Raw genomic sequence first — 24,883 nt, 5'->3', positions numbered from 1 at the left:
TGTCATCGGTTTGTCATCGGTTTATGATCATCGGTTTGTCATCGGTTTGTCATCGGTTTGTCATCGGTTTGTCATCGGTTTCTCATCGGTTTCTCATCGGTTTCTCATCGGTTTCTCATCGGTTTCTCATCGGTTTCTCATCGGTTTCTCATCGGTTTCTCATCGGTTTCTCATCGGTTTCTCATCGGTTTCTCATCGGTTTCTCATCGGTTTCTCATCCGTTTCTCATCCGTTTCTCATCCGTTTCTCATCCGTTTTTTGTCCGATCCGGTTTTTTTTGACAGATGAAAAATAGGGCATTCATCGGTTCAAAAAAACGGACATTGACGGAAGCGGATGAAAACGGATGTTAACTGATGATCATCTGTTTTTACATAGAGATACATTGATGTCCATTTTTCATCCGTCAACAGATGGATGACAAACGGACTGTATGTGTGAAAGGGGCCTTATACCCAAGGCCATCCTTTCTTCGTATGGTGGAATCAGTCTTCCACCTCAATTTAGACATAGTCCTGCCCTCTTAAGCCCTACTCCAAAGCACCGAAAGGAGATTGGAATTTACTGCTTGGACATAGTCAGAGCCATCAGTCTACCTGAAAGCAACATCTTCTATCCAAAAGACAGACTCCATCATATTCACCTTACCCCCAGGGCTTTGTAAGGAACATTGTGCTTTAAAGTCTACTATCGCTAGATGGAGAAGACCACTCATTGCCAGAGCTTACACTCTAAAAGACAAAACTTCTCCAGGGCTTTTACAAGCTCACTCTACCAGACAACCCCCCAATTCTATTCCGTTGTTACTCTGCATTGCTTGCTACAAGACTGAGGACCAGAGTGTGGTAGGGGTTTAAAGGCGGGATGCCAAGGGGGGGGGGTGTCCTCAGCAGCTTGACCTTGTCCAATCACCTGAAAGTGTACTGTCTATAACCCAGGGTCTATCAACATTCAGCCTGTGTCCTGTATTGTACTCCAACATGTGGAATATGCATATTGGTCAAAATCCCTCCCCCCTTCCCCCCCCATTTCCGATACGATAATGAGGGGGGTATTTATAACACCTGCAAGTTTTAATGTCCTCTGTGTCCCACTGAGGAAATGGCCAAAACAGGGAGTGAAAAGGAATCCCTTGTTATCACCAGGATAACCAGAAGGAGGGTTCCCATTGAAAGATTTGCCCTTTATTCCTGTTCTGTTGACAACTCACAATCTGGGATGTTCTTTCATTTTCACTTTTGGTGAATATCCCGAATGGGAACACACACCAATAAAAACCTGGCAGGTGTTCAAATCCCTCCCACTCTATTCAAACGGTAACATTTTTTTTCCATGTAGCTATTAAGCTAAAAAAATGCTGTGGGCCTAATACTACTTTAAATAATTAGATTGATCAGCTTCTCTATAAATCTGTCATGAGTTTTTAAGCCTGAAAGAGGATTTTTAATGTGTGTTCTGTTCCAGGGAGTGGTTCTAGGATGCTTTTTTGGGGCTCCGGCTCTCTACATCTGGGCTGTGGGCATTCTAGCTGCAGGTCAAAGTTCCACAATGACTGGTACCTACTCTGGTCAGTTTGTCATGGAGGTAAGCCAAGTTTGTTGCATTTAAAATGAATTAACGGAATAAAAATATGAGAAAAATATTTGCCCTAATTTCCCCTATGAGTACCATTTATTTATTTTGACGTGACAAAGACAGCTTTAAAGCACATCTAAACTCAAACGCCAATATTTATAACATTGCAGGAGAAGGAAAAGTCCTTTCATTGCGTGGTTTAATTTGTTTTATTTTTTTTTTACATTTAGAACATTGACAAGTTCAAAAAATATCTGTTGATCTTTTCAGAAATGCAGTGTCCTTGTCACTTCCTGTGAACACAACTAGTCCCAGAAAAGCACTATGTCATGGAGATGAACAAGAGCAGACATGTTTGTAGCTCAGCCTGTGTGACATCCAGGGCTCCTTCCAGTGGAGCAATGAGTGTGTGTGTGCAGTGGGGAAATAAGTATTTGATCCCTTGCAGATTTTGTAAGTTTGCCCACTTACAAAGAAATGAAGGATCTATATTTTTGATCATAGGTGTATTTTATAAGTAGTTAGTGCTCCTTAATTTATTATATTCACAGGGTACCTTCATCCCATGTTATAGTGAATACATGTAGGCAATATAAGCCAAAAAACAATGGGGAAAAGGGGAGTGGCGGGATGGCTAAGGGAAATGGGGCATGTGGGGATTTTTATGGTACCGTACCATGGATAATTGGATAAAATCAAAGCTTTTTATACATACAAAAGTATAAAGTTATGCAGTATAAAGTAGTTGGTCAATTCCAGAGGCTCAATTGCAATAGCACAGTTTTACCCGTCTTGTAATGATACAACATACATCCGGGTTCTAGCCAGCAGTTGGCCACACTCGCCATGTTTTGCAGCCAAAGCCACTTCTTCAGGAGTATAAGGACATAAAAGGACCAAAGTCCTGCAAGGACAAAAGAAACATAAGTCTACAATGTACAACTACTGAAAAATGTATATGTTCTTTTTAGTATAAGTTGTTTGGAAGCTGCGGAATATCACATATGCTCATCCTGGGTAGCAATCCCACCAGAGATCATATTCAGAGAGGGCACCAAACAATACTTTCCCCTGGGGGCGAGTGCGGGAGCAGATCCAGTTAGCCAACCTAGGCAGTATAAATAGGGTAGTACAAAGGTCACAATCATACTATATGTTCAGTTGGACGATATAACAATGCTCTGAATATCCTCAGTATGTACTGTACTCGGATTACAAAAAAGGGGGAGACTTCCTAGTGTGTAACTGGTATGGAGAAACGTTCCAAGTGCCCAAACACAATTAGATAAGGTAGAGATTGTCCCCAAGGCATAGTTAAAATCTATGAGGGTTTATAAACCGATAATATATTACTAAGTGCATAGTGGGTGACAAAATAACTTATACATATCTACCAGTACATTGTCTTATAAGAAGGGAATGTATAGTGACATTAGCATGCTGTATAACAGGCAGATTTAGATACCAAAAGAGCATGCATCAGAGGTACCGGATCAGAAAAGTGAGCCTTTAATAATTGGATTCTGGTGGTAATGTTTAATCACAGCAGTGTTACTCTGCTGAGAAAGCTGACAATTTTGGGCATTTCTTGTGAGTTCTTAGCCCTTAACAGTAGGGGCAGCCTACAAAAGGTAATCAATAGATAAATATGAGAGAGTGTATATAGTTGGTGTACATGTACAACAACATGCACCTTTTAATCTCACATCATCCGCCAAATATAGCTCAAGATGCACACAGCATATTTGTCCTTACCCAGAATGATTTAAATATATGGTTATAGGCGTATATAGGCTCCTTGTATAAATATTCACTTGTAACCTGAAGAGAGAAGTGACCCCCCATTTGTCTAAAGTATCTCAAGCAGTGTAAAGAAATGTGTATACTCTTTCTGCGTTCCTCTGCTCTTTACCTTCGTTCTTTTGCCGTTTACCTCGATGCATGCCTGCTAAGAGACCGCTGTATGGGGCGGTGGTCTTATTATACCCACTCCAATCCGGCATCACATCTGAGCAACCAGCCCAGAAACGGCATATGTCGGACCCGATCCCTAACTGCGCAGTTAGGGATCGGGTCATGTGCATTGGCATTACTGTACATGTTCCTTCTTGAGGAGGGGGACTCGCCGTGTTTGGAGGAAGAAAAATGCTGACTGAGCCTAAGCACAATATCCCTACAGTTAAGCACAGAGGTGGAAACATTATACTTTGGGAGTTTTTCTTTGGGAAAGGTACAGACCGACTGTGGCAATGAGGGGCCAATGAATGGGGCCATGTATTGTAAAATATTGGATGAGAACCTTCTTCCCTCAGCCAGAACACTGAAGATGGGTCGTGGATTGGTCTTCCAGCATGACAATGACCAAAACATACTGCCAAGGCAACAAAGGAGTGGCTCAAGATGAAGCGCAATTAAGGTCATGGAGTGGCCTAGCCAGTCTCCAGACCTTAATCCTACTGAAAATGTATGGAGGGAGCTGAAACCTTGAGTTATCAAGCGACAGCCAAGAAAACTTAAGGATTTAGAGAAGATCTGTAAAAAAGAGTGGATCAAAATACCTCCTGAGATGTGTGCAAACCTGGTAACCAACTGCAAGAAATGTCTTACCTCTGTGCTTGCCAACAAGGGTTTCACCACCAAGTACGAAGTCATGTTTTTATAAATACACCTATGATAAAAATTATAGACCCTTCATTTCTTTGCAAGTGGGCAAACTTACAAATACTTATTTCCCCCACTGTATATGTATGTATATACATGTGTGTGTGTGTGTGTGTATATATATATGTGTGTGTGTGTGTATATATATATATATATATATATATATATATATATAAACACACACACACTAAAATGAAAGGAACACTTTGAAAACACATCAGATCTCTATGGGGAAAAATATCATGCTGGATATCTAAACTGTAATGAAATAGATAATGTGTTAAGAACGAAAGGATGCCACATTCTTTTTAATAGAAGTGAAAATTGTCAACCTACGAAGGGCTGAATTCAAAGACACAGCAAAAATCAAAGTGAAAAAATTATACATTTGGCTAGTCCATTTTGCTGAAGTTTCATTGCAGCAATGGTACAGTCGTTTGTATAGCTCCCACGTGCTTGTATGCATAACTGGCAATGTCAGGGCATGCTCCTAATAAAAAAAAAAACAGATGTGTCCTGGGGTATTTCCTCTCAGAGGTGGACCAGGGCATTACTGAGCTCCAGAACAGACTGATGTGCAACCTGGTGGTGTCAGGTGGACTGAAACATAATGTCCCAGAGGTGTTCTATTGGATTTAGGTCTGCTGAGCATGGGGGCCATTCAATGGTATCAATTCCTTCATCCTCCAGGAACTGGCTGCATACTTTCACTATATGAGGCCGGGCATTGTAATGCACCAGGAGGAACCTAGCATGTAGATGTCTGTGCGTCTCTCCATGGATATGCCTCCCCAGACCATCACTGACCCACCACCAAACCGGTCATGCTGAGTGATGTTACAGGCAACATAACTCCACGGCTTGTCCAGACTCTTTCACGTCTGTCACATGTGCTCAGGGTGAACCTGCTCTCATCTGTGAAAACCACAGGGTGCCAGTGGAGGATTGGCCAATTCTGGTGTTCAATGGCAAATGCCAATTTAGCTTCCCTTGTGCCAGGCAGTGAGCACAGGGCCTATTAGAGCATGTCAGGCCCTTAGGCCACCCTCATGAAGTCAGTTTCTGATTGTTTTGTCAGAGACATTCACACCAGTGGCCTGCTGGAGGTAATTTTGTAGGGCTCTGGCAGTGCTCATCCTGTTCCTCCTTGCACAAAGGAGCAGAGATCAGTCCTGCTGATGGGTTAAGGACGACCTGTGGTCCTTTCCAGCTCTCCTAGAGTAACTGCCTGTCTCCTGGAATCTCCTCCATGCTCTTGAGACTGTGCTGGGAGACACGGCAAACCTTTTGACAATGGCATGTATTGATGTGCCATTCTGGAAGAGTTGGACTGCCTGTGCAACTTCTATAGTGTCCAGGTATCGCCTCATACTACCAGTAGTGACACTGACCCTAGCCAAATGCAAAATTAGTGAAATACAGTCAAATGAGATGAGTAGGAAAAAAAATGTTAGTGGCTTCCACCTGTAAAATCATTCCTGTTTTGGAGGTTGTTCTATTGTTGCCCATCTAGTGCACCTTTTGGTAATTTCATTAACACCAAAGCAGCTGAAGCTGATTAACAATGCCCTTTGTTCCTTAACTGACCAGATCAATATTCCAGAAGCTGCTCACTGGGCTATGAAACACACACACACACAGCCTTGTGACAGGAGGGGCAGGCTGAACAGAGGAGCTGCATATTCCCCCTACAGTACAGCCCTGTTCTTACTCGCCCTGCTCATCAATCCACTCGCAAAATGCAGCAGGCGAGTGGAATTTTTGAGGGCTGCTTAACCAGTAGCGGCCCAAATACCAAACATAGACATGAAGTCTACGTTAGTTCTCAAGGCACTAGACAAATTTCTAAACCATCATTCTGTTCAGATGGGGTTGGTCCGATCAGTGATGACCTCGCTGCAAGAGGTAGATTTTGGGGGTCATTGGTTGTCAATGACGCATATTTTCATGTGTCAGTGTTTTCCAGGCTCATTAAAGGTTTCTGCGATTTGCAGTAGAAAGTCGCCATTTTAGTTTTGTGATGCTGCCTTTCAGGCTGGCCACAGGGTTTACAAAGCTCTTAGCCGCGGTACTGGACTTACTGAAATGCAGGGGGTGTCAATCTCAGAATACCTCAATAATCTTGCTCATGGAGCAGTCAATTCCAAATTCAAAGCCAAATATAGGAAGCAAAGAATATCCTTCGATATGTCTCTGCCGGAAGAAATTATATCTATATTGAAGCAGTTCCCTAGGTGCAGTTCTATTCCAGGTCTTTTGTAGAGGATCATTCTATCTGTCTGGAACATGAAGCTCCAAGCATTGAACTGCCGGAGGGCTATGCCCCTGGAGTATTGCAGAGCTCAAATTTTTCTTTCCAGTAATAAGGAAGATGAACACCACCATGAATAAGTCTCTCTACAGTTCAGGGGATTTGGTCTCCACAGGAGAGAATGCTGCCCGTCACTATCTTGGAACTTGGGGTGATGCACCTTGCTCTGAAATATTGGGCGAACCAGTTGCATAGGTTTTTGATCAATATTCTTTCCAACCGTGCCACTGCAGTGGCAATTAATAACCACCAGGGTGGCCCCAGGAGTTGAACTGCTCAGGACGGTGAACCACTTTCTTTCTGAGGCAGAATAGCATGTGCTGTCTGTGTCTGTCACCAGTACATATTCCAGGTATAGAAAACTGGCAGGGTTTTTTTTTTCAGTAGTCAGCGACTACTACTAGGACAGGGGTCCCTGCATCCTGAGACGTTCTGTGCAATCTGCCAGTGTTTGGGAACTCTGCAGTTGGATCTACTGGATTACAGGTTCCACAACAAATTGGACAGCTTTGGTCCTGGGATGCAAGTCCCACCGGCAATAGGGGTAGATGCATTGGTAACACCTGAGGGACCAGTTCTCCCCAATCTATGTAAAATGAGGTAGGGTGATGGCGCTGCCTAGAATTGACTATGATGGTGGACAATACCAATAATAAGGGTAAAAATGCACTAAAAATCCCCGTAATAGAAAAAAGAGCACTAAAATACAGCTGTATGATAAAATCTAAAGGAGAAAAATTAAAAAGTGCAGATGTGCTGATTAGGTATATGAAAGTGATATGTGCAAATATAAGTGGACAAGAATTCAGTAGGTCTGAGACAGTGAGAACAATAAGTATAAATCAGATCAAATATACAAAGTGTAAAACCTGGATCATATAATTAAACCTTATAAATAAATTGGTGATGTAAAAATATACATGATATGATAAAAAACTGATAAACAATTAAAAGTGCTCTGTGCGTAGTGAAATGCCCCAAATAGAATCACACCCTGGGGTATAAAAGTGCAGTTTTTTCAGCTTTCAGCGCTCTCACTTTTTGACTGAGAATTACTCAGTCATGCAACACTGTACCCATACAAAAATTGTGTCCTTTTTTTCACACAAATAGAGCTTTCTTTTGATGGTATTTGATCAATACTGGGTTTTTTATTTTTTGTGCTATAAATAAAAAAAGACTGAAAATATCGTGAAAAAACGCATTTTTCTTTGTTTCTGTCATAAAATTTTGCAAATTAGTCATTTATCTTCACAAATTTTGGCCAAAATTTATACTGCTACTTATCTTTGGTAAAAATAACCCAAGTAAGTGTATATTATTTGGTCTTTGTGAAAGTTATAGAGTCCACAAGCTATGGTGCGAATCATTGAAAATTGATCACACTTGATCACACCTGATGTACTGAAAGCCTATCTCATTTCTTGAGACACTAAAAGGTCAGGAAAGTACAAATATTCCCCAAATGACCCCTTTTTGGAAAGTAGACATTCCAAGGTATTTAATAAGGGGCATGGTGAGTTTTTTGAAGTTGTAATTTTTTCCCACAATGCTTTGCAAAATGATTTTTTTTTTTTTCTTACAAATTGCCGTATTAACAGGTTATTTCTCTCACACAGCACATGTATACTTGCAACTACACCCCAAAACACATTCTACTACTCCTCCTGAGTATGGCGATACCACATGTGTGAGACTTTTTCACAGCCTGGCCACATACAGAGGCCTAACATCCAAGTAGCAGCGTCCGGCATTCTAGGAGCACAAATTACACATATAATTTCCTGACAACCTATTGCACTTTTGAAGGCCCTGGAGCACCAGGACAATGGAAACCCCCATAAAATGACCCCATTTTGGAAAGCAAACAGCCCAACGTATAATTTTTGAGGCATAATGAGTCTTTTGAGTATGTCATTTTTTTCCACAAGTTTTTGGAAAATGTGGAAAGAAAATGAAAACACATATTTTTTACACAAAGCTGTCCATTTATGCAATATTTCTAACACATAGCATGTACATAGCATGTACATAGCAAAACATGCACCCCAAAATACATTCTGCTATTCCTCCTGAGTATGGCGATACCACATGTGTAACACTTTTTCACAGCCTGGCCCCATACATAGGCCTCACATCCAAGTAGCGCTTTACACAAAGTTGTCCATTTATCCACTTTAAGACTGGGCCTATTTTTGACACTTGGTGTTTACAAGCTAAAATCATTTTTTTTGCTAGAAAACTACTTGGAACCCCCAAACATTATATATTTTTTTTTAGCAGAGACCCTAGAGAATAAAATGGAGATCGTTGCAATATTTTTTATCACACCATATTTGCGCAGCAGTCTTCCAAATGCGATTTTTTTTTGAAAAAAATTCACTTTTTTGAACTAAAAAATAAGAAAACAGTAAATTTAGCCCAATTTGTTTCCATAATGTGAAAGATAATGTTACGCCGAGTAATTGGATACCCAACATGTCATGCTTCAAAATTGCGCATGCTCACAGAATGGCGCCAAACATTGGTACTTAAAAATCCCCATAGGCAACATTTTAAAAATTTCTGCAGGTTACTAGCTTAGAGTTACAGAGGAGGTCTAGGGCTCAAATAATTGCTCTCGCTCGAACGATCGCGGCGATACCTCACATGTATGGTTTGAACACCGTTTACATATGTGGGCGGGACTTGCGTATGCGTTTGCTTCTGCGCGCGAGCTAACGGGGACAGGGCGCTTTAATTTTTTTTTTTCCTATTTATTTTATTTATTATTTTTTTATTTTTACACAGTTTAAAAAAAAAAATGTTTTGATCATTTTTATTCCTATTACAAGGAATGTAAACATCCCTTGTAATAGAAATAGGCATGACAGATCCTCTTTATTGTGAGATCTGGGGTCAAAAAGACCTCACAACTACACTAAAAAAGAAAAAAAAAAAAAAATAGTTGAAAGAGGAAAGAAAAAAAAAAAAGCGGCCCTTTAAACCGGTTGCTAGGCAACGTCTTTTGACGTAGCTCCGGTCCTCCAAGACCATAGAGTTGAATGAGGGCCATCTTGCCTTATCCGGGACCGGATAGTTTTCCCCGCTGCCGGCGGGTCCGGTAAGCTGGGAAAACGTCTGGGACGCGGCAGGAGGGGGGGGGGGGGGCACCTCTTCCCCTGCACCGTAAGGGTAATTCCGCGGCGAATCCGCCACTGGGACCACCCTTATCTGAAAGCCGACCGCCCGCCGTTTCAAAAAATACCGGGGTTATGGGGGCTATCTGCTGCCATGACCCCAGTATTTAGCTTTTAATGGCCGACGCATATAGTCGTTAGGCGGTCAGTAAGTGATTGCATGTATATGGCAAACAGGTGACGATGACTGACGGGGTGACAGGTGACGATGACTGATGGGGTGACAGGTGACGATGACTGATGGGGTGACAGGTGACGATGACTGATGGGGTGACAGGTGACGATGATTGATGGGGTGACAGGTGACGATGACTGATGGAGTGACAGGTGACGATGATTGATGAGGTGACAGGTGATGATTGATGAGGTGACCGGTGATGATGAGTGATGGGGTGACAGATGACAATCACTGACGGGGTGACATGTGATGATGATTGATGGGGTGACAAGTGACGATCACTGATGGGGTGTCAAGTGACGATGATTGATAGGGTGACAGATGATGATGACTGATGGGGTGACAGGTGACGATGACTGATGGGGTGACAGGTGACGTTGATTGATGGGGTGACAGGTGACGGTCACTGATGGGTGACAGGTGACGGGTGATGGTGCACGGCGGTACTGATGGCAGTCTCTGGTGACCGGTGAACTTTAGGCTACGTTCACATGTGAGCGTAGCGATCGCGGGCAGAATCACTGCGATTCTGCCCGTGATCCAGAAATCATTGCAAATCGCGGGACTCCTGTGCATTGCCCGTGATTTACAATAGCACCCCAAACGCTGTGCGATGTTGCTGCGATTTCCACCTGCCGAATCGCGGTAACATCGCGCAAACAACGCATGACGCTCCAAAGAAACTCTTGTACCTTTTTTGGGCATCATGCGTTGTTTGCGCGATGTTACCGCGATTCGGCAGGCGGAAATGGCGGCAACATCGCACAGCGTTTGGGGTGCTATTGCAAATCACGGGCAACGCACAGGCGTCCCGCGATTTGCAATGATTTCCGGATCGCGGGCAGAATCGCGGTGATTCTGCCTGTGATCGCTACGCTCACATGTGAACGTTATGGGTGTCAATTTCTGGGCACTGATGAGGTGACTGTTGGGTGACAGGTGACATTGGGGGGGGCTAAGGACTGTGTGGGGACATTTATTTGTGTGCTTTTACTTTGTGACAAGGTATACAGAGCAGTAACTCACTATTTCTAGCTCTGCTCCCCTCATACTGGAAACTGTATGAGGAGAGAAGAGCTAGTAACAGTCAGTTACTGCTCTTTGTTTACATTTTGTGGATTCACAGCCCATCACTTAGTAAATAGTCACTGTCAGTGACTGTTTACTACCGCCGGTGACAGCTGTGTTCCTACGGAACACAGTGCCACCGACATGACCGCGCTCCCGATCGCGCATGCGTGGTCATCTTGTGGGCGCCTTCATTGTGATCGGCTGTGTCATTGGAACACAGCCGATCACGTGGGAAACAGCCACGCCCATTGGCTGTTTCCCCCCTGCCGGTGACGGGGGGTGTCCCGGGGACACCCCGACACCGGCAGTGCAGGGCGGCGCGCACGCGATGGCGCGCCTGCCCTGCTTAAAGTGCCGCCGTCATATGACGGCGGCCCAGGATAATGGTCGCTCCGCTCCGCCGTCATATGACGGCGGGCGGCAAGCGGTTAAACATAAAAGAGGTACTCACATTTATGCAGTAGTTTGTAAGCATATAACGAGCGGTAGAACGCAATGCGGTCCGAGCCTCGATTCCAAAAACCGGAAGTGATGCGACACGCTGTAGTGTTCACTTATATGAGCCAGGTTTTACACTTTGTATATTTGATCTGATTTATACTTATTGTTCTCACTGTCTCAGACCTACTGAATTCTTGTCCACTTATATTTGCACATATCACTTTCATATACCTAATCAGCACATCTGCACTTTTTAATTTTTCTCCTTTAGATTTTATCATACAGCTGTATTTTAGTGCTCTTTTTTCTATTACGTGGATTTTTAGTGCATTTTTAGCCTTATTATTGGTATTGTCCACCATCATAGTCAATTCTAGGCAGCGCCATCACCCTACCTCATTTTACATTCACTATATGGTCCTTTGGACTATAATTTAGGGAGGCTGCAGCCTAATTTTTACTATCTATATATTTATTTATCAACTTCCGTATTCACACCCAAATAGAACATCAGCGCAGAGTTTCAATATTCTCTCCCCAATCTATGCCTTCCCCCTGATTTAACTATTGTCGCTTCTTTTGCAAAGCCTCCAGGAGTTGGTAACACTGACAAATCTGGGGTGTACTCCTCATGCTGAGCACTGTATAATATATATATATATATATATATATATATATATATATATATATATATATATACACTATTTTACCAAAAGTATTAGGACGCCTGCCTTTACACACACACATGAACTTTCATGGCATCCCAGTCTTAGTCCGTAGGGTTCAATATTGAGTTTGCCTACTCTTTGCAGCTATAACAGCTTCAACTCTTTCGGGAAGGCTCTCCACGAGCTTTAGGAGTGTGTCTATGGAAATGTTTGACCATTTTTCCAGAAGCACATTTGTAAGGTCAGCACTGATGTTGGAGAGAAGGCCTGGCTAGCAGTCTCCGCTCTGGTTCCGACTTCAGAACGTTTTCAGGGCTTTTACTTAAACCTGTTCACAGTCCCCAGGAAGGAAGGCAAAGTGTGTCCAATCCTGTACCTCAAGGCGCTAAACTGCTTTGTACAGAAGTTCAGAATGAAGTTCATTTGAACGGTGTTGGCATTACTGTGTCAGAGGGATTTTCTCGCCTCTATAGATATCAAGGATGCCTATCTTCACATTCCAATATGTGCCAGTCACCAGCGTTTTCTCCGCTTTGCTGTGGGAGAGGAGCATTATCGGTTTGTAGCGTTAACCTTTTGGTCTCGCTTCCGCTCAACGGGTCTTCACAAAAGTGTTGGCTCCGGTGCTAGCCTTGCTACGCCAGCAGGGGATCACAGTTTTGGGCTACTTGGACGATCTCCTTCTGCGAGCAGAGTCTCCTTCTGCTCTGGTGGAGAACCTGGACATCACAATACGAACTCTGCGGGAGTTCGGCTGGATTCTGAATTTTCAGAAGTCTGCTCTGGTTCCGTCCACAAAGCTGGCCTATTTGGACCTGACTCTGGACTCAGCCGTAGCTAGAGTGCCCCTTCTTCAGGACAAACTCCAGGAATTGCAGGCTGCAATTTGTCTCCTGCTGTCCAACAGATGGTCATCATACGGGTGCTGGGCCTGATAGTATCTACCTACGAGGCGGTTCCGTTTGCACAGTTCCATACAAAGTCCCTTCAAATGGAGATTCTGACCAAGTGGGACAAGACTCCGCAGTCTCTGGACAATCCGATCCGGCAGTCGGGAAACAAAGAAGTCCCTGATATGGTGGCTTTGCTCTGCGGCACTTCGGCTTGGAAAATCCTTCCTCCCCTTGTATTGGACAGTCGTTACCTGTCTGGCTGGGTAGGTGTCCTCGGCAAGCATTCTGCTCTGGGGATCTGGATGCTGGAAGAGTCCAGACTGCCGATCAATGTCCTGGAACTTCGAGCAATCACACTGTGTCTGGATCACTGGACGGATTGTCTTCAGGGATGCCCAGTGGCCATTCAATCGGACAGTGCCATGGCTGTGGTTTATGTTAATCACCCAGCGGGCACAAGAAGTACCTTGGTGGCTCTGGAGGTAGGTGGGCAGAATGGTTAGTTCCAGCCCTCTGCCGTACACATTCCCAGGGTGGCAAATTGGCAGGTGGACTACCTCAGTCGGCAAGCGTTGAACCACGGGGAGTGATCCCTTCATCTGGAGGTGTTTAATCAGCTGTGTCTCTGGTGGGGCACTCCCGAGCTGGATCTGTCAGCATCTCAGCTCAACAGAAAGGTGCAGAGATTTGTGGCTCGGTCAAGGGATCCACTGGCAGACACAACAGATGCACTGGTGGCCCCGTGGGGTCAGTAAGGTCTGATTTATGCCTTCCCACCGCTCGAGCTTCTGCCCAGACTCCTACACAGGATCGAGGCAGAAGGGATTCCGATCATCTTAGTGGCCCCGGACGGGCCTCGCCGGGCTTGGTACGCCGATAAGGTGCTGCTGGTCGCCAACGTTCCTCGGGAGCTTCCTCTGAGGATCTGCTGTCCCAAGGACCGATCTTCCATCCTGTTTAGTAAGAATATATCAGCGCAAAGTTTATACTCCCCCCCCCCCCCCCCCTCCAGTGATTGAAAAAGATCATCTTTTCATTTAAAGTGCTAGTGCATCACAATATGTCATAAATCTCTTCAAAAACTCATATCCAAAAACAGTGCAAAAAAATACTTTCTGCAGGAAAAGTTAGTGCAAAAAATTCCAAAAATATATATAAATTCCAAAAAAAAACTCAACGTGTAAGTGCAATGGAATAATAAAAAAAACTTGCATGCACTGCAGAAGGTTTATCTTTTTGCCCTGTTTTTGAATGAGTTTTTGAAGAGATTTATGACATATTGTGATGCACTAGGACTTCAAATGAAAAGATAATCTTATTCACTCACTGGTGGAGTATAAACTTTGCGCTGATATATTCTTACTAAACTTTTTATGTGGGATCACCTACAGTCACCTACAGTCACCTACAGTCAATCGGCAGCAGTTTGTTCAGACTCCTTTTTCAGTGTGTTATGACTATTGATTACCTGGGAGCCTGATCCTCTTCTTGCCGATCTTCCTTCCTGCTTTAGTCGCTGGCTTTGATGGCTTGGCTGTTGAACGCCAGTTGCTAAAGGATAGAGGTTTGTTGGTGATTCCTACGTTGTTAAAAGCTAGGAAATCTACTTTGAGGAAGATCGTACATTGCGTGGTGTAAATCTTTTGGGGTGTATCTTTGCTCCTTCTTGGTGGCTCGGATCTTAACCTTCCTTCAATGGGGGGTTGAACAGAAATTGGCCTTGAGTACCATTTTTCATTTTTCCAATGACCTTTGGCCACACACTCCCTGGTTCCTAATTTTCTTCAGGGTGTCCGACATTTGGTTCCTCCAGGGCAAGCTCTGTTGCCGCCTTGGGATCTTAATTTGGTGCTTTCAGTTCTACAGAAGCCTCCCTTTAAAAATATTCGGGAGATTCCCTTGCTTACGCTGTCCCAGAAGGTGACCTTTTTGGTGGCTATCACCTCTGTGTGCAAGGTTTCGGAACTGGCAGCGTTATCCTGTTTGGCCTTATCTGGTGGTTCACAAGGATAAGGTGGTTTGCCCCTGTTCGTCATTCCTTCCTAAGGTGGTCTCTGATTTCCATTTGAATGAAGACAAGACATTGTGTTGCCTTCCCTGTGTCCCAGGCCTAAACATCCGAAGGAAATTGCCTTGCATGCCTTGGATGTGGTCCGGGCAATTGGGGTGTACCTGGCAGCTATGGAGTCTTTCAGGAAGTCAGACTCTTATTTGTGCTCACGGATGGACCTCGCAAAGGGTCGTCCACTTCCTCTGCGACCATTTCCAGATGGATCAGACAGACGGTGGTTCAGGCCTATTCCAACTGGGGTCAGCTTCCTCCTTTCCCTGTCAAGGCACACTCTACTAGGGCGCTTAGTGCCTCCTGGGCCTTCCATCATCAAGCGTCAGTGACGCAGGTTTTCAAGATGGCCAATTGGTCGTTGGTGCACAGCTTTACAAAGTTTTATAAAGTGGATGTGTTGGCATCTGCAGAGGTTTCCTGTGGCCACAAGGTTTTGCAGACTGCTATTTAAGAGGGCCTGATCCTCTTTAAGTGCCGGTTCACACTGATGCGGCTGCGCCTATCGCATGTAATGTCTGAGCGCACTGCTCCTTCATTACATGCGATCGGCTGTGCGGTGCGAGTTTAGCCATACACTTTGTATGGCTAAATTCGCACCGCACCCGCAGCAAAGACGCACAGGACCTTTTTTTGCAGCCGCATCAGGATCGGATCGCACAGCGGTTCACACTTGTGCGATCCGATCCTGTGCGAACTGCAAGATCGCACTGCGATATGCGATCAAACTGGGGGTGTCGTTGAGATTACATTGACACCCCAGCGTATCGCATATGGCAGTGTGAACTGCCAGGGGTGCGTTTGCAAAGCGGGAACAGGCTGCAAATTCACAGCCTTCCCGCATCGCATAAGTGTGAACCGGGGCTTAGGGTGTATTGTTTTTTCAAGTGGGCTCCAGTGGTTTTGGATGAGTCCCTGTTGCCTAGTTGGCTAATATTTAGCCTTGGGAATGTTTTGCGGTTTTCCTCCCCTTATGTTTAACACTGCTTTGGGGCATCCCAATGGTCAAGAATGACAGGAGTTGTGTCTGTCAGTGAAGGAAAGAGAAAATGGGATTTTTTAATTACCGTAAAATCCATTTCTCTGATGCTCATTGACGGACTCTGCACTCACCCCTCTGTGGAGGTATAATTCTCCTGACACTGCTTGTAACAAAACTGAATGACTATAGCAGGGAAGAGGAAGTATAACCCCCGGGACTGCCCATGGGTGTAGCCAGAAGTGGTTTCTGCCTAGTGTCCTACTTCTGTAGGGGGCAGTATAACCCAATGGTCAAGAATGACAGGAGCTGTGTCCGTTAATGAACATCAGAGAAATGGTAAGTCAAAAATCCCATTTTTGTCCTTCCACTAGCCATCACGTCTGCCTCTTCATCGGGTGCCCCCACAGAGAGACGCTTTCCATGGGGGCACCCACCCGTGCGGGCACGCTCCCGAGTCCTGCTGCTGCGCCCCTTGACACAAACAGCAGGACTGGGGCCCCGCTCTCGTGTCACTGAATTTGATTGATAGCAGCGGGAGCCAATGGCTCCTGCTAGTATCCTCTATCCAATGAGTACCGGAGACAGCTGATTGAGCTGCTGGGTTCGTGCTCATCACTGGAATGTTCGGGTTCAGGTAAGAATAAAAGGGGGTCTGTGGGGCAGCTGCAAACAAGGTTTTTCACCTTAATGCATAGAAAGCATTAAGGTGAAAAACCATGGGACTTTACAACTCTAAGTTACAGTGCCTTGCGAAAGTATTCGGCCCCCTTGAACTTTGCGACCTTTTGCCACATTTCAGGCTTCAAACATAAAGATATAAAAATAATTTTTTGTGAAGAATCAACAACAAGTGGGACACAATCATTAAGTGGAACGACATTTATTGGATATTTCAAACTTTTTTAACAAAAAAAAAAAACTGAAAAATTGGGCGAGCAAAATGATTCAGCCCCCTTAAGTTAATACTTTGTAGCGCCACGTTTTGCTGCGATTACAGCTGTAAGTCGCTTGGGGTATGTCTCTATCAGTTTTGCACATCGAGAGACTGAAATTTTTGCCCATTCCTCCTTGCAAAACAGCTCGAGCTCAGTGAGGTTGGATGGAGAGCGTTTGTGAACAGCAGTTTTCAGTTCTTTCCACAGATTCTCAATTGGATTCAGGTCTGGACTTTGACTTGGCCATTCTAACACCTGCATATGTTTATTTGTGAACAATTCCATTGTAGATTTTGCTTTATGTTTTGGATCATTGTCTTGTTGGAAGACAAATCTCCGTCCCAGTCTCAGGTCTTTTGCAGACTCCATCAGGTTTTCTTCCAGAATGGTCCTGTATTTGGCTCCATCCATCTTCCCATAAATTTTAACCATCTTCCCTGTCCCTGCTGAAAAAAAGAAGGCCCAAACCATGATGCTGCCATCACCATGTTTGACAGTGGGGATGGTGTGTTCAGGGTGATGAGCTGTTGCTTTTACGCCAAACATAACGTTTTGCATTGTTGCCAAAAAGTTTGATTTTGGTTTCATCTGACCAGAGCACCTTCTTCCACATGTTTGGTGTGTCTCCCAGGTGGCTTGTGGCAAACTTTAAACAACACTTTTATGGATATCTTTAAGAAATGGCTTTCTTCTTGCCACTCTTCCATAAAGGCCAGATTTGTGCAGTATACGACTGATTGTTGTCCTATGGGCAGAGTCTCCCACCTCAGCTATAGATCTCTGCAGTTCATCCAGAGTGATCATGAGCCTCTTGGCTGCATCTCTGATCAGTCTTCTCCTTGTATGAGCTGAAAGTTTAGAGGGACGGCCAGGTCTTCGTAGATTTGCAGTGGTCTGATACTCCTTCCATTTCAATATTATTGCTTGCACAGTGCTCCTTTGGATGTTTAAAGCTTGGGAAATCTTTTTGTATCCAAATCCGACTTTAAACTTCTCCACAACAGTATCTCGGACCTGCCTGGTGTGTTCCTTGTTCTTCATGATGCTCTCTGCGCTTTAAACGGACCTCTGAGACTATCACAGTGCAGGTGCATTTATACGGAGACTTGATTACACACAGGTCGATTCTATTTATCATCATTAGTCATTTAGGTCAACATTGGATCATTCAGAGATCCTTACTGAACTTCTGGAGAGAGTTTGCTGCACTGAAAGTAAAGGGGCTGAATAATTTTGCACGCCCAATTTTTCAGTTTTTTTATTTAACAGTTTGAAATATCCAATAAATTTCGTTCCACTTCAAGATTGTGTCCCACTTGTTGTTTGTTCTTCACAAAAAATTACAGTTTTTTATCTTTTATGTTTGAAGCCTGAAATGTGGCAAAAGGTCGCAAAGTTCAAGGGGGCCGAATACTTTCGCAAGGCACTGTATATACACAAACCTCTTTAAATCAGATAAGCTTGCTAGTAGGTAATGAAGATGAAGACTCTTGGGGTTGAATAGTTTCCCAGGCCCAGCAATCCTGTTTAGGGTATGTAGGGTATGTATAGATGTGCCACACCATCAAACAATTGTAATCCTCCAGCCGAAAAACAAAATCTGTTTCTTCAGACAGTGGAAGTGTACATTTTAGGCTGCACTTTGAATGTACAAGGCGCCTCTAAGTGCAATATAGACCATTTATTGGAGCATAGGATTAAAACAATTTACAAGAAGTTGAAATCAAAACATCCATCATGATCCATTGTATATATTGACAATTTAAATAGAGAGACAAATTCTACAATTAAGAGCCGACCCGACTTGCCGGGGCGACCTGTGAAGTCGCGGTGCGCAGCTCCAGGTCGCCCCAAATTAGTACAGGACCCTTTTTCTAAGTCGGAGCGACTTGTGTCGCTCCTATTAGAACGGGTCGGACGGGTCGGAACGGGTAATCTATGGCAGGCAACTTGTCAGGCGACCATGTCGCCTGACAAGTCGCCCCAGTGTGAACCGGCTCTGAAAGGAATAAAAAAGGAATAAAACTAAGGGATTAAAACCAAACCCCCCCCCCCCCCCAAAAAAAAATTTTTTTTTAAAGGGGGGTAGAAACTTTATTATGGTCCTAGAATGGTGGCTCTGTATTGGTGTTAATAATCATACACAAGTTAAAAATATCTATAAAAGTGGCTTTTTATTAACACCAATTGTTTTTTTATAAAAAAAATTTTACCCCCCCCCTTTTTTATTTTTGCCCCTTTTTTTCCTCATTTATTTTTGGTTTTATTCCTTTTAATTGTAGAATTTTTCTCTATTTAAATTGTCCATATACGATCGATCATGATACAGATACGATGCCGACATGTATGCCTGCTCCTTCCCTTCCCCCTTCTTTCCTCTCTTTGTTGTATTCTGACGAGCAGGCATGAAGTAATCATCCAGCCCCCCCAGCTCCTCCCCCTTGTTGTATTCTGACGAGCAGGCATGAAGTAATCATCCAGCCCCTCCCATCTCCAGGCCCATTTGTCTTTATATTTCGATGGATCGTCAGTTGGTGGAGGTCTGCTAAAGGAGCTACGAATGCTCCGAAACATGTTACCGCCCACCCGCCTTTGACTATCAGCTGCCTGAGTTCCAGCTTGGTTACCGGAAGCCCTATCACGCTGTGTGCACGCATGTGGATTCAGTGCTCTACCCCACTAAAGCGCCAACATATATACACTTTGAATGTACAGCAGCTGGTGTACTTTGGTTCTGTCTGTGAAACCCTTTTGACATGCACTCGCAGCATGTTTTCTGAGCAATACCTGTGTATTGCTCTTGAATACCATCAATAAGGTGTTTATAGATATTATTGTTTGAAGTAATTGTAGGAAACATAAACTTGTATACGTTGTAATATGGGGTGCATTAGCAGCGTATGGTTTCTGTAGGCTGGCCTACGGTTTGCTGGGCTGCAGAGAATATTTTGGAATACAACCGAAGTATGCAGGCATTATTGGGGAGATTAAATAAAAGAAAAAGGGTATTATAAAAAGCTATGTATATTCAGTTCTATATAGAGATTCTGAACAGTACAGCAACCATCTTGTATGAGTTCATGGAAAGTTCATGTTCTTTTACAAAATGCCTTTACAGAGAGTCTTGAAATTTTCAACAGATATCTTTGTATTTCTTTAAAATCGTAAATATAGGACTTTCTGACATTTCACCTGATAAAAGCCTAGCCAGGATGGCACCAGATGTTAAGGGGGGTGATGTCTTGATTGTCTGTATTTTACAATGAACAGTAGTTCAGTGTATTCTATTAGGTTCATTTAAACTATATTTTTAAAGATACCTCATATTGTGTGTAAGATGTATATTAACAATTAAGTCTTATTCTATTATTGATATAATGGAATATATAATGTTAGATTATTATTAGATATAATATATATATATATATATATATTAGAATACTTTTCTATTATGTGTAAGGACTTGTGTGTCTTGAAGCTAAGTACTAATTCTACTTAAATTACCTCATTTTAGAAACATTTGTGTTTAAGTTTTTATGGTCATCATAAATACTATATCCTAGACACAATGTCTGAAGTGTTTTACAGAATTCAAGTAATTAATGAATTTTCACTAGCCAGAGGTCAGGAAAGGTTATCAGTATAATAGTATTATTATTCTATATACTGAATCTAATAAGCAATACAGCACTGCCCCCTTTGGAGACTACTATTAAATGCAGTCTCGGAGTACATCAGTAATTTCCAATATATATTTATATATATATATATATATATATATATATATATATATATATATATATATATATATATATATTGTATTAATAATATGTTCTTTATAAATGGCTTTACCAGATCCAAATCCCTGCCAAGATACATGATGGAGATATTAGATGGATATGTGTATATTGTGAGAGGATGGACAGGTTTTTATGTTGTTTTTATGATTATTCTTAATTGGAGAAATTTATTATCATTTAATTCTAATATCCAAAATACTCGGTAATTAGTAGAGAGGAGTTGCCAATGACCTCACCAGTTAATGGATAAGTAATCCCAACCAATGGGGATAAAGTTCCTCCTTCTGGGTTCAGATTATGGTAATTTTACTGGTCTTTTGTCCCAAACAATATAAAAGGGAAAACCCAGATGTGAGACACACACATACGACAACACTCATTACACTTGCAACACACACGCTACTCGCATCCGTACATATACTCATCTATACATACTCCATCTTGCGCCGTCATTTATCCGAAACTTTGAAGGACGCCAAACGAAACTCCTCCCTAACTGGCCACCATTTTCGGGAAGCAGCCATCTTAAGGATTCTGGTAACAACCATTTTAGGCTAGCAGCCATCTTAAGTGTGGTAAATATACCTTGATGTTTATTTGATTATTATTTACAATTGTTTATTTCCTTCCTTTATATATTTTTATATTTCATATTTAAGGGTAAATAGATTACAATCCCAGCCATATGAACCATAGTAGATTTTTCTCTAAAAGCTGATTTTTGTTCTTATACATTTTTATTAATATCAGATTTAGCGCAATATTGGCAATGTAGTCTTCCGTTTTGCATAGCCTATTTTCGCTCCATCTGCAGTGGAGTGACTGTTGGCTGCGCAATTTGCAGAAAATTGTGGTCTGATTATATAGAAAACTTACCTATGGTTTATGCTATACCTGGGGAAAAAGGTAATCTTGCTTTTATTTTTAATTTCATTTATTGAGCTACATATCACATTGCATTTATAGTTTTAAGTTTGTATTTTATGTAGGGTTATCTTTTTTTGTTACCTCAAGTCTAATCATTAATTGTGAATACATGTCTTGTGAATAAATATTCTTATATATTCCCTACTGTAGACTGTTTTCACTAAGGTTGGTATATGCTTTTAAAAAGAAATTAATCGATTAAAAAGAATTCGTTACATATTGATTTGTGGAAATAAGTTGAGATTCTCCTACCTGACAGATCTTTGCTTGTCATAAATAGACACTGTTATATTCAGAGCAGTATAAATATTCTGACAAGCACACATGTAAAGTGCTGCAAAAGATATAAAATACACATGAAGCTTCAAAGGACACTTTGAAATTATGTGCTTTGGGTCCTAATAATTGTATTTACCAGTATGCTTTGGGTAACCATTTTTTTTTTATCTTACAGGGTTTTCTCAACCTAAAGTGGTCTCGGTTTGCTCGAGTGGTCCTTACCCGATCTATTGCTATTACTCCTACTTTGCTTGTAGCCATTTTCCAGGATGTTCAGCACCTCACTGGCATGAATGATTTCCTCAATGTGCTTCAAAGCCTGCAGGTAAGATGCTTTAGTCATATGACAGGCTATCCTGTAACAGGATTGGCCTAGACTACCTTTTCTTTTTAATCCAGTGGAGTCTTTAAAGAGTTCTTATGAATAAATGCATTTTAGATTAGGTCTGACCATGAATGATTTTACTGTTTTTTTTTTTTTGTTTTTTTTTCATAATTTGAGCATTTGTGCTAACCCTAAATTGCTAGTATTTAGTAAATGTAATTCTATTTGCTTAGTCTGTTAAAGCTGAATTTCAGGCAAACGGCAAACTGATCAGGTAAAATACATGTAGGAAAGCTGTTTTACTTACAAAAGATTTTTTTCTCTGCCCTTCCAATTCTGGGAATTACACAGCTCTGCTTTATCAATCTGGGAAGGCCACCTGATCTTTCATTGCTGCAGTTTCACTTTCACTCATAATTTCCTTCCCCACCCTCAGCCTGTGACTGGACAGTGAAAGGAGAAGCAGAACACTGGTGAATACCTCTCTCCTGCACTCTTCCCTCTCCTCTTTTCAATGTGTTTCTTGCACTGCAGCACACCTTATTGTTTTTGTGTTCTTTTTATCTATCCCCCTCTTTTAGTTTTGCTGTACTTTAGACTGCAGGAGGCTAATGCAAGGTTAAAGTGGTGCATGTCACCATAGTGACACTACTATTCTGAGAAGGTGATTGGGATTTTTTTGAATGGCTTTCCTTTATGATTCATTGTTTACTATTGTGATTGGCTACAGCTATCACATGATACAGGGCCTCTGTGATTGGCCCTGACCATGTGATCACAGTACCCATTCACAGAGATCATAATAGTAAGCAATAGTATGATGAATGGAAGCCATTCATGAGAATTTATTTGTTATAGTGTGATTGCTGTGATTGGTCACATGATCGCATGGTACCTGGGCCAATACCTGTGGCCTGGTACTGATTACTGTAATCTTCTCACGGCACGGCAGAGATCGCAGTGCTGCACGTCTCAGGGGTTGGGCAGGAAGACATCATATGATGTCCACCTGGAATTACAGAGCGCCTGCCCTGCAGTATTACTATAGGCTAAGCAGGGAAGTGGTTAAAGACACAAAATACATACTAACAACAATGGAATACCCGGATTTTCCAAGTAATGGGTTGGAGCTTTCATTGATGTCCTCAGGTTAGTTGGCTCCATCTTTGGTATTTAAGGATGTAGAACACTGTTGTGAATTGGGCGGAAGTTGGGATACCAACAAATACTGTCAGATGCTATTTTCTGTCCCATTGATCCTGTGGCAGTGTTCCCTCTATTTTTCTTTGATGAATGGACTTCATCATGTATATTATATATATATATTGTGGGGATTTGCTCTGGTAGGTAGGATTTGCGGGTGCAGTATAGAGGCAAAACAGATGGTTCTTCAAAGTAAATCAGGAGTGTTTTATTTACACTTCAGGAACACAAAAGTAACAGTCTTTCTTGGTGTTAACTCACACCCAACAAAAAGGAAAACTGACAGTCTTAAAGGCAGGTTTAAGCACAGCAACAAGTCCATTCACCTGTGTCTCTTTGGTGCTGTTCACACACAGCAATAGGTCAGTTCATCTGCTTGTAAGCTTTCCAGCCTCAACACTCACTTCCACAGCCTTCTGGTGCCTGGAGACAAATCTCAATCACCTGTTAGGCTGTCTGCCTTATAAACCCCAGGCAAGACCTGGCCTGGAGCGTGGGGAGCAGCCACCCACCCATACCTTAACTGCTCCCAATAAGAGCCGGCCCGGATTCGGCTTTGCAGCCACACTAAAATAGAAAAATGTCAAACCGCACTAGCTGCTGCTGACACAGAATTACCGGCTCTTATCTCACTGAGGCCAGGAACCTCGGTGACACGTATCTTCCGTCGACCACGGACCCATGTGCCCTGCCACAATATATATATATATATATATATATATATATATATATAATCTTCCATCGGAACGATAATTTGGGGTAGAGTTTGTTTTTAATAGGCCCAGAGTTATCAATAGTTGGTTCTTCACATGCCTTTTCAGCTGATAAGTTTGAGAGTACTCTGTAATTGATAGCCCTAGAATTCTTGCTCTCACGCTGATATTCGCAGTGATATACAATATTTTTGTTGAAATAGTGGTTTACATACATTGCATTTCGGGTGTGCACAGCATGATGGGGTTGTTTTTTCATTTTTATGTTATGTTTTATTATAATTTTTTATTTAATTTTTTCTTTTAACTTTATTACCATCACAAGGAGGCTAACAAGCCCCCTATGTGAAAGCATTTTGCAGGTGACAGGTACTTTTTATAAAGACATCAGGGGTCTAGTGAACCCTAATGTCTCCTCTGCCCTTTGCTACAGCAGATCAAGCACAGATTGTACTTGATTGGCTCTGCACCCTACATGCGAGCCAGGATTCTGACAGCTCTCAAGTCAGGAACCCTGAGAGCTGAGCACTTCCATATACAGCAGAGGAGATTGGGGAGCACTGGAAAAATTGATTGGGTGGCTCTACAGCTGCCCCAATCACTTTTACATTACAGACAGAAGGCAGCTCAATAAAATAGTAACAAGCTCATGGCTGCTTTTGCAGTTTGTTAGCTTGTTT

The 24,883-nt window shown here is 42.5% G+C and overlaps 1 protein-coding gene across 2 annotated transcripts in view; it reads left to right on the top strand.

Moving 5' to 3' along the window:
- The window catches only part of SLC11A2 (solute carrier family 11 member 2), a gene marked incomplete at its 5' end in the record, with an annotated part of 193,255 nt that overhangs the window by 99,902 nt on the left and 68,470 nt on the right, over positions 1–24,883 (top strand). For both annotated transcript variants that reach the window (XM_082246595.1, XM_082246596.1), the window contains 2 exons: positions 1,465–1,584; positions 22,138–22,287. In XM_082246595.1, the coding sequence (XP_082102721.1) occupies positions 1,465–1,584; positions 22,138–22,287 (270 nt within the window). The remainder of the gene's footprint in view (positions 1–1,464; positions 1,585–22,137; positions 22,288–24,883) is intronic.

The sequence above is a fragment of the Pelophylax lessonae genome (genome assembly GCF_965119305.1).
Source record: "Pelophylax lessonae genome assembly, chromosome: 2".
Taxonomy (NCBI): Eukaryota; Metazoa; Chordata; class Amphibia; order Anura; family Ranidae; genus Pelophylax; species Pelophylax lessonae.
Note: the sequence above shows the minus strand (reverse complement) of the source record. Positions and strands in the feature narration are given on the sequence as shown.